The sequence below is a fragment of the Bison bison genome, unplaced genomic scaffold (genome assembly GCF_000754665.1).
Source record: "Bison bison bison isolate TAMUID 2011002044 unplaced genomic scaffold, Bison_UMD1.0 scf7180017853731, whole genome shotgun sequence".
NCBI classification, from domain to species: domain Eukaryota; kingdom Metazoa; phylum Chordata; class Mammalia; order Artiodactyla; family Bovidae; genus Bison; species Bison bison.
In genome coordinates, this window is record NW_011484304.1 from 1,178,463 (window position 1) to 1,188,700 (window position 10,238).

General features: G+C 43.8%; 1 protein-coding gene across 1 annotated transcript in view; it reads right to left on the reverse strand.

The window, feature by feature from the left end:
- SALL1 (spalt-like transcription factor 1) overlaps positions 1–10,238 on the reverse strand; it is a 15,437-nt gene that overhangs the window by 4,537 nt on the left and 662 nt on the right. The window contains exon 2 of the mRNA XM_010855208.1: positions 1–1,844. Coding sequence (XP_010853510.1) covers positions 1–1,844 — 1,844 coding nt within the window. The remainder of the gene's footprint in view (positions 1,845–10,238) is intronic.

A 10,238-nucleotide genomic window follows, 5' to 3' on the forward strand; every position in this document is an offset into this window, starting at 1 on the left:
AGACGCCAGGGAGCTCAGCACGCAGGCGTTCGGGGCTGAGGCCGAGCTGGGGACCACACCGCTCTCTTCGCTTTTGCCGCCGGGAGGGGGCGCAGTGGGGCCTTCCGCTTCCTCCGGGAGCCCACCCGGGTTTCTCGCGGCCGGCTCGGGGGCCCCAGAGTCGCTTGAGACGGAGCCCGGGGGGCTGGCGGCAGAATGGCTGATGGGGATGGGGGCTGGCTCTTCGGTCTTGATGAAGGGGGTGAGGTTCGGGAGGGTGGGGGGCAACGGCAGGCCGACAGAAGTGGTCAGGGTGGGCAGGACGGGTTTGGTGTCTAGCCAACTGGTGACGGGCTTTTCTGGAGGGATGGACATGCCGTAGGGGATGCCGGTACTGGTGGGTATGTTGTCCAAATGCTCAGGCACGGGGTAGGGGTTCATCTGGATATGAGGGTACTTCTCTTTGTGGCGCTGAAAGTGGACTTTGAGGTTCCCCTTGGTGGAGAACCTGTTCCCGCAGATGTTGCACTTGAATGGCCTCTCTCCGGTGTGGGAACGAAGGTGGATCTGCAAGGCACTGTCGCTTCCGAAGACTTTTGCACAGAACCTGCACTTGTGTTTGAAGAACGCCTCATCCGAAGCGCTCTTGGCTTCGAAGGCGGTGACATTTGGTGGCTTGCTTTTTCTTTGCTGGGCCAAGGCGGACAAGGGGTTTAAATCCTCTGCTGTCGTTCCAATGTTGGGCAAAGGGCTGGGGAAAACCGAGTTAGCGGGGGCCGGCTGAGGTAGAAGTGGATTAGATGCAGGACTCAACAGACTGCTTATTGCAAAAGCTGGTGAGGATGAGGCAGAGGCCGCGGGGTTGCTGGTGTGGGAGGTGCCCGCGCTCGAAGCCACTTTTTCCGAGGATGGGGTGGGAACTGCTGCCGCCAATATGTGAACGTTGGGGGAAGAGCCGCTGTGTGGGGGGGCCATGGTGTTGCCGGAACTGCTCTGAGGTAGCTGGATGGGGGGGAGCTGTTTCACACCGCTGATGCTGGCAGATTGGCTCGCAAGGCTCTGTGCTAACCCAGCTGCCGCCGCCAGCTGCTGAGATAAATGGGAGCTGAGGGTGGACAAGGGGTTGGCAGATGTTCGTAAAGTACCTGGAGAAGGACTGGAAGAGGTTGGCAGGTCTGCATTCTGAGAAGCCAACAGCAATATTTGGTGACGAATCTGTTCGATCAGTTGCAGCTGGTGGATCTGTTGCTGCTGCAGAGCTAAGAGCTGCTCCATCAGGGCCGGGACGGCCAGCTTGCCCCCGGAGGCCCCATTGCACCTCGCTTCCTGGGAGAACTGGGCCACTGCCACCTTGGTGCTCTGGAGGTTCTCGATGATGACGTTGCTGTTGATCACGGAGAAGTTGCCCAGTGTCGTCAGGTCCCCGAGTTGAGGTAGAGAGGTTGTGATCGCTGAGGTACCTGCGCCGGAGCTGCTGCTGCTGCAGCTAGGGGGGATGCTGCTGTCGCCAGCACTACTCGGAGGCCCACTGGCGCCTTTGGGAGCTGCCGGGGCCTCCACCTCCATGGACTCTTCCCTGTCCGGTGCCTGGGCTTCGGCCAGGTCGCTGCACTCTCCTTGCTCTGTTTTGCTAGCCGTGTCATTCATTTGTTCCTGGGGATGATCGGGAGGGGGGCTGGGGCTTGAGAAGGTTTCAGGTGGGGAGGCTGGACTTTCATTTACGATTAGAACTAATTGGTTTTTAGTACAATTCTTCTTGTGGAGCAGAAGATCTGACAATTCAAAGAACTCGGCGCAGCACCGGCCACAGACGTGGGCATCCTTGCTCTTAGTGGTGCGGTTGGGTTGACCCTTCTCTGTGTCTCCTGCAAACATGAAAAGGAGCAGGATTAGCAACGAAGCCAGGACACCCAGAGTCATCCAGGACTTCAAAACAGGAGAGAATGGGGGTGGATCAACTCTTTCCTCCCTGCGAAACTCCAAAAACTATGGCCCCAGAAAACCAATCAATATTCCTTAAGAATGTTCTTGATTAAATGTTTAGGCTGTTGGAGGACTCCCTATCAATCTGGTATCTCCGAGAGCCATGGCCTTCAGGTAATCCATCAAAATATAAAATACTATGAACTGCAGACATTGGTGCATAATGAAATTCCATAGCAAAATATTGATTTCCAATATTTTATACACCTTATTGTCTACTCATCCATCCACAGAGGGTCCAGCCACCATCCTGAGGACTTATTAGGCTCTTGAGTTTCTGTCAACCTTATTCATTTTCAACTGATTCAAAGATATCTGTGACAGTTTGTTCTGTCACTAAACTAATTTGTAGTCATTCAGGTTCCAATCAGTGGTTGACAAGGGGAAAAAAAAATGCCTATCACCAAGGTGAAGACTGACAACTTGAAAATCACCTCCAGCCCCTACCTGGAACCTGAGCTACGTCTGATCCATGACAAACACACTTTAGCCACATCAGTAACAAATCCTCTGGACACTCAAGATTCAGCTGAATACAAGGGAAAGCAATGAGACACACACACACACACACACACAAGAAACACAATGATCAAAATCCGTTACAAGGTCTGCCTGGCACCTATATATCAGGCTGCGGCATATTTATTTTTAAAATTAAAGAATGCAACTGGCTACCATCCCACTAATCAAGGAATATATGCCACTATGCTCCAAATGGCAACATTATGCCTGTAAATAGTTCATCAAAAATGCTCCTTCTATCTATAAAAACTGGCACAAGATTTACATTTCTGATTAAATATCAACTTAAAGAAAGATGTGCAGTTAAGGGGAAGTGAAGAAATAATTCTTGTTTTCTAGTTTGGAAATGCTTTGCAATTCTCCTTGTCTGAAATGCCTTTAAAAACAGTTTGCTCTTAACTGTTATCAATTGTTTAACAGATTGTCCCGAACCTTTCATTATAAAATCCCTTTATTTCATGTTTGTTTCCACTGGTTGCTCAGATTTCTTCTCACTAAGATCCATTTGTAAATTAAACATAAAAATCTCCAACTCCAAGCTAACATCCTATTCAAAGACAGGATGGCGTCCCATTGTTTGCCCAGCATGGGGAACACCAACTTCTGTTGTACAAATGGTGTGTGGTCATCTCCGTAGGCTGTGAAAAAAAAAAACAAACTGTTTAATTCAAGGATTACCTCCCTGCATGCTTTTCTGCAGAACTGAATCAGATAATAGTTAGTTTCCATGACTTCCAAATTGAATCTCCCAGAAAACTTGCAGGGAAAGAAAAAAAAAAAAACTAATAGCAAATATGAATAAATGCAAAATCAAAATTCTTTTTTTCGGTAAACTTAGAGTTGAGTCAAAAGAGTCAGCCATTTGCCTCTTTGCAGTAAACATAAAAAAAAAAAAACCAAAAAACAAAAAAGCTTGAGTAGTTTTACATTCCAGAAAATGTAATTAATACACAAATACTAACTTCTGAAAATTCCTTAACTCTGTTTGCCTTGAGTGATGCCACAGATGATTAGAAACCCTGGTAAAGTATGCCAAATGTATGCACACTTTATTCACTGGGAGGGTTATTTGAGTAGCTAAGTTATACTTAACAAGCTAGCTTCCTTAATACCCATCTTTTAATCTCTGTAAGGGTATAGTATGAAATGCATTAACAATACCAAACAAATCTTGGTTGGAGCAGAAAATACCAATAATGATTCAGTTTTAATTTAATGTTTAATCATCCTAATTGGCACAGGATTCCTCTGCACATTTAAGGTGCTGTTTTAAGCTCTGTCTCTCGCCTTACTTAAAAATAATGTAAACAAAATATTAAACGAAATTCGCTAAAGTTATGTTGCTTAACTGGGGACGAAAATAATGTGACAAAAATTCTGTTTAAAGCTTCTTATTTTGACAACCAATTTTAAATGATGCATCCATTTCAGATGCTTATTTTAAACTAGGAAATGCAATTCCTAATATATTCAACCGAAATGTTATTTCTTTCTCTTTGCACATTTCCATATGTAATGGTTATGTTTCCATCTACTTTTACAGCCAATTATGAAGGAACAAAAGCTATTCTGTTTGTTCACACATTTTCAACAAAATGCATTAAAACTATTATGTCAGCATGTTCTATTAAGCTCTGCATTCAGTGGAAAATACTTTTCAACCAGCTCACATTTATCAAAACATAAAGCCACTTTAAAACACAGTTTTGCTTGGTCAGCTGGGCTTAGACAAATAATGACAGATTCAGAACTAAATAACTAGCAAGGGAAATCAGAAAACTGACTTCATCAATTGTACACATTACAATGTAGTTGCTTCAAATATTTAGCACATCTGTGCTCACGATTAAAGGGCATTTTTAATTCTTTATAACTTGCAAACATCTGATATTCTCATAATATAGAGAAAATTTTAAAAAGGTTACTTTACTGGATTTAGCTGATTATTACTTTCCTGTGCTCCAATTCTGCATTTGTGCTGCTTCAAGACTCACTTGAGAATTTTCAAGTTTTTCGACCTGAACATTTTTATATTTAGGGTTGTGCTAACTGGAAGGAAAATATAGACACTTAAAAATAAGTGCCTGCTTGCTTCTAAGAAAGAGACTGTGTTAAAAAAGCTGCCCATATTTTAGCTTAGATTTTCACAACATTTTAATAAGCTGACATTTGATCTCACTGTAGAGTCAACTAATTTAATTTCCTGATGTTTATGAACACCAAAAAAAAAAAAATTCTGATACCTATTTTGATTTATTTCAAAAGCAGGTGTCGCTACATTATAATAGTTCTTAACTTTAAATCCATCTGCCTTCTGAACAGAATTCCAATGAAACAGCTTTATATGAAAAAAAAGAAAAGGACAAAACATGAGGTCTAGTTTGAATCTTTAACTACCAAAGGGAATATTTTAAGTTGTAATAAGATGCACACACACACACATCACAAACTAACATATTCTAATTCATTTTTTTGACCGGCTGGCTATCTTGTATCTCTCTCAATAATCTGTTACACAAGATTGCAACTGGTGACCCCATTATAGTAAATACAGTTGCCTTGTTCCCTGTACTATAGTGAAAACAATATTCTAGTTCCTCTTTATGGATTATGCATACAAATTAATTTTGTCATCATGGTCATACAGGAAAATTTAAGAAGAGGTGGTTTTCTAAGTATGTACACACAAAAAGATTTTTGGACTTTTCTGGGTTTCTTTTACCCGCTCTGGGCCAGAGGAAGAGGTGATCTTCTGGCTTTATCCAATTTATATGAAAATCCCAGATGTTTTAGTTCTCATTGTACTATTTAGGTTCTTGATGCCCAATTCAAATATGTCAGCTTTTCGTCATCTGAACTAAACACTGCAGAATAGGAGGCAGAAAATTGAAGTGTTCCAGTATATCTGTCTGCTGAGAAAACAAAAATAAAACTATGCCCCATGCTGAAAGGTTTAGCCAGCCAGGAAAACAAAACAAAACAACAGCCCTACTGCACCACACTGAGTTTTCTTTTTTTGGAGCTTCTCAGAAAGACCCTTCGCTTGACTTCCCAGTACCTTCAGATCACATTAATGTTTTTAAGAAAACCCCGCAAGATTATGATTTTGGAGCCTATAGTTTTAACTGGCTGTTCCTTTTGGTAGACCAGTTTCGAAAGGCTATCACAAACATTTCTGATTGATTGATTTTTCTCTTTTTCTTGCACAGACCTGGGAAAAACCTGCATCTGAATGTTCAGCTTGAGATTCCACCGCAATTTAAACACCGCCACATATGCTCTGCATGTTTTCTGTAATGTCTTAAGTTTCTTCTGTGAGATCTGTAGCCAGATGACACATTTTACTGGCTCCCTTCAAGTCCCCTCAGTGTTCTGACTGGGATTAGCGTGTTCTCGAGTGGAAGAATACAAGGGGAAATCTCTGACAAAATAACAACACGGACAAGACAGTCCTTTGAAAATCGTGATACCAGCCCACCTAATGTACACAATAAAGGAAAGGGGGAAAATATCTTCCCCTTGGATGAATCAAACTGAACACTAGATGGGGTTCCAGTTGCAAGGGTTTGTTCAAAAACTTCTTTGTGGCTCTCCTCTTCCAGTGACGCGTAAAAGAGACTGCTTAAGGCGAGATCTAAACTTTGACTACATAAACATTGGCAAAGGCACAAGAAACTAAATCCCTGTTGTTTGAGGGTAAAACTGAGCTATGGGAACTACCTGTCAATCTTCCCCTTTGGGGGTCTGGCATCTCAGGGTGACAGGGGAATAAGGTTAGGAAAAGAAGCCAAGCTGATAAGGTGAAACTAAAATAAACTCCGAACTTCCTGCTAAGTGACTAGCAAGACTCAATTTGGGGGTCACTGGGAAGATACTGAAGGACATATTATGATCTGGACCTTGTCACCTCTGCATGGGAGGAGGCTAGCAAAGGTTAAAACAGCTCGACACATCTACGTTTTCCAAAGCCTGGCACAGCGACTTTTTTCTTTTGGAGGGGGAGGGGTGCTGGTTCTTGGGATAATTTACCACCTCCTCCCTTCAAATGCTCCACGACTGCCCTTTTGGTAATCTAAGAATATTTGGGAAGACTGGGTGAGCGGTATCAGGAGGTACCTTAGAAAAACCGAATTAAGTCTGCAGAGGGAATTAGTTCTGGCTACTCCACTGAGCTTGGCTTTTCTCAATTTCAAAAAACTGAACTGCTGGTCTACCTAATTCCCACCCCCCACTTTTCCATGAGAGCTCTGCCTCAAAAATTCAGATTTTTGCTTTCTAAAGGACTGTGGGTCAAGACAACTTTCTACCTGCCAAAGCAGAAAGAAATGAAATAAAGGCCCCAAAGAATAACCTATAAATTGACACTTGTGCTTATAAACCATAGGTGAACCTGGATGTAAAATAAGCCACAAAACATTCGGCATCACAAATTCACTTTCATGCACGCTCTCTCAGGTCCTTCCACTTTCTGCTTGTTTGTGTTTGCTTGTGACATTTTAGGGAGTATGTAAGGCCTCCAGCAAATCCCCCAAAACAGCTTGCATTTTCTCATCCAAAATCTTCCATGATGCCACAAACTTAAAATAGGCCTGATTAAACAGGAGGTTTTTGCAACTGCCTTATCATGCAGGTGTCGGTTTTTCAAAAAAAGCAATTAATTATAGTTCTCTCTAACCTTTTGGGCCCAGAAATCAATGTGTTGCCATTAAGCTGCTCACAATGAGTAAATTACTTTGGTAAATAATAGAATTTCATTATTAATATGAATAAGAGGAATTTTTTGTGATACTTTATATGAGAGGCAGTGTGCTTTATCTGCAGTGTTTTTATCTTTCTTCCAATATGATCTTTTCCTTGAAAAAGCTGGCCGCAGAAGTACTTTCTTAATAAATGAATGGAGTATGAGTGGGCCAAACATGTCGTTCCAGGAATCTTAAAAAACTCTACCCAAGGAAGAAAAAGCCAACACACACACATACACACACACCTGAAATCCGAATCGCTAGTAAAGAATCCACATACAAAATCATCCCATTCTAATGTTCTCTTTCCTCAAAATTATTTACCTTGCTAAATAATTTTCCCAGTGGCAGTCATCTTTCTACAAGTAATTCGAGACTTGTTGAATATCATTTAAGAGACAAGTAATAAGTGCCATACTCTTGGTTTCATAAGAAACAGTAAAAATCTCCCAGTTTATTTTAGGAGAGTATATAGCAGCACCAAAAATAGAATTAAAATATGAACATCATAAGACTGACCAAATGATCTTGTTTTCTTGAACTTGTTCTGATGAAGTTATCCTGGAGATTGCTGAACCCACCTCGGATTTTCTTTGTACGCACGCACACGCTCAAACACACACAGGCATGACAAGCCGCACAGCAAGCCTGACTGCTCCCAGCCTTGGGAGTTGCTCCTTCAGGGCAACTGTAACGGGGGGCCTACAAACTTTTCTAGGTCTCACTCTGGACCGAAGTCATGAAATCGGAGGTGCCAGCATCTGCTGAGGGCACCACCAACTAGGTTTAATTTGATAGGTTCAACATTTCCTTTGCCATGTTTTAAGCCCATCTCAAGAAAGAAAGAAAAAAGTAACCACAGTGTTTAAGGAAGGTTAATCTTCTAAAAATTTAACAACTTTCATGTAGATTAAACAAACAAACAAACCCGCAAACTGAAAAACAGAGCTCCAATGACTCCTTGAAGTGTGTGTTCTGTGCGGACAGGAGAATGGGTGGCTGGATACAGTGCATGAAAAGTGGTGACTTTTTAAAAGTAACTTGGAGACATGATTGCTCGGTTCTCTATCTCACAACTACTCCCAAATAAAAGGAATTGGAGTGTGTAAGGCCCTCCTGTAAAATCAGACATGGAGGAGGATTAGTTGTGTACTAATATTATTACAACATACTAAATCCTGTAACCCTATTACAAAATCTACCCTCTAGGCAGTTTCTCCCAAACTTATTGTTCAACCATGTAAAAACAGTCATAACCTAAAACCATTACAACTGGAGAAATGGAGGGGGGTGGGGAGAGGTGAGAAAGGAGGCCGAGAGGGGAGTGTTTCCTATGGTGCCCCTAACTGTTTACTGCTTCTTAGGACAATGAACCAGCTTTTGGGGATAAAAAAGAAAGAAAAAGGAAAGGAAGGAAGGAATAAAGTAAAAGAAAGAGAAAAAAGAAAGAAAGGAAACTTGATGCAACTTAACTAACTTACCTCAAAGCCCAAATAAACCAAAAAAACAGTCCTAATAAATAATAATGGTCAGAGGTAGTGAACTCCTTTTATGCTATCGCTTTATGAGAAGCCTTAACTATTAAAAATTCCAGATTCAGAAGGCGACAGGAAAAAGGTAAAGATCTAGCAAGCATCAATTCTCTGAGAATCCCAAGTCTTTATTTTTTTTCCTCTTTTTTGAAAAAATATAACATCAGTACACATTAATTAAAAAAAAAAGACTTAAAAATAAATCTTTCCTCTCCTCCGGTTAGGTTTGGTCCTTTAAAAACTGTTGACTTTAACAGTATTACAGTGAGGAAGATCTCACCAGAAACTTTAGCAAAGATGGTGTGGGGGCGAGATGCAGAAGAAACCAGCTGGGAAAACCCGGAAAAATACTGTGGCAGCGGCCTTGGATAATTTCACCTCGCTGTACCTTGAGTACCCAGTTTCGCCTGGGGTGGAAAGCGGGGGTCACGGGTTCTCAGGGGACTGAAAAATCAGAGGCTCTGGATAAGGCTTTAAGCTTGAGAAAGTACTGGGGTGGAGGGGGCCAAATATTGTACACAAATATCTTTATCTGTGTCTGTTCTCCTCCCTTTCTTACAGGGATCACCCCCTTCAACAGGAGTCCTCTTTCCCGACAGTCGGGGTGAAGTGGGTGGGAGTCCCTCGGCTTCTCCGCCTGGGTTCTGCGTGGGTCCCTGCGCCCCAGCTCTGCAGAGAAGCAGGCCTCTAAGGAAGGACCCGAGGACCGTGAGGGCCGGGCGGCCGCAGAGTTTGGAGGACGGAGGTGCCAACCAAAGGGCAGGCTTCCGAGCCCTATCGGGGTCCAGCTCCCTCCTCTACACCCCAAAATGACACCGGGGACTGGAGCACCCCGAGAGACATCCCGAGTCGCGGATACCGCTCGGGGGTTACCCCTCGAACCTCCGCAGCCGAGAGGCGAGCACTGTCCCGGGGAACCGAGCTCGGGAGCCGCTTCATCGCCTCCGGCCTTGGGCCTGGGAGTTCGGAGGCCCCTAAATTGTAATATTTTTTTTAGCGATAAAAAGGGACTCAAGGTGTCTGCCCTCCTTACCCCCAATTCCCTGCCCGGATCTCTGCCACTCTCGGCCTTAGCTCCGTCACACAAACTTTGTTCTGGACTTGTTCGCTCCCTTTGGGACCCGGCAGTTGTCGCCTCCATCGGAGGAAGCGAGTGCCTCTGTTTTAGGGGGACTCCCTCGTGGCTAGATAGCCCATCCCACCTCCAGCTCTGGAGGACGACCCTTACGGCTCCTGGAAGTGCGAGGTACCACGATCCTTAGCGGGAGCCGACCGAGTCTAAAGATTTCTTGGGGGCGCCGAGTGTGCATGTGTTGGGAGAAGAGATGCGGGGATCAAGTGGGATAGCCGGACCCCGACACTTGCCCCCATCCGCCTGCACTCTGTCTGGGGAGCACCCGACAGCAAAGAGCACTCTCCAACACGGCCTCTACCCCCGCGTGTCAAGCACGGTCGCCCCAATACAGGTTCCCATCTTCTT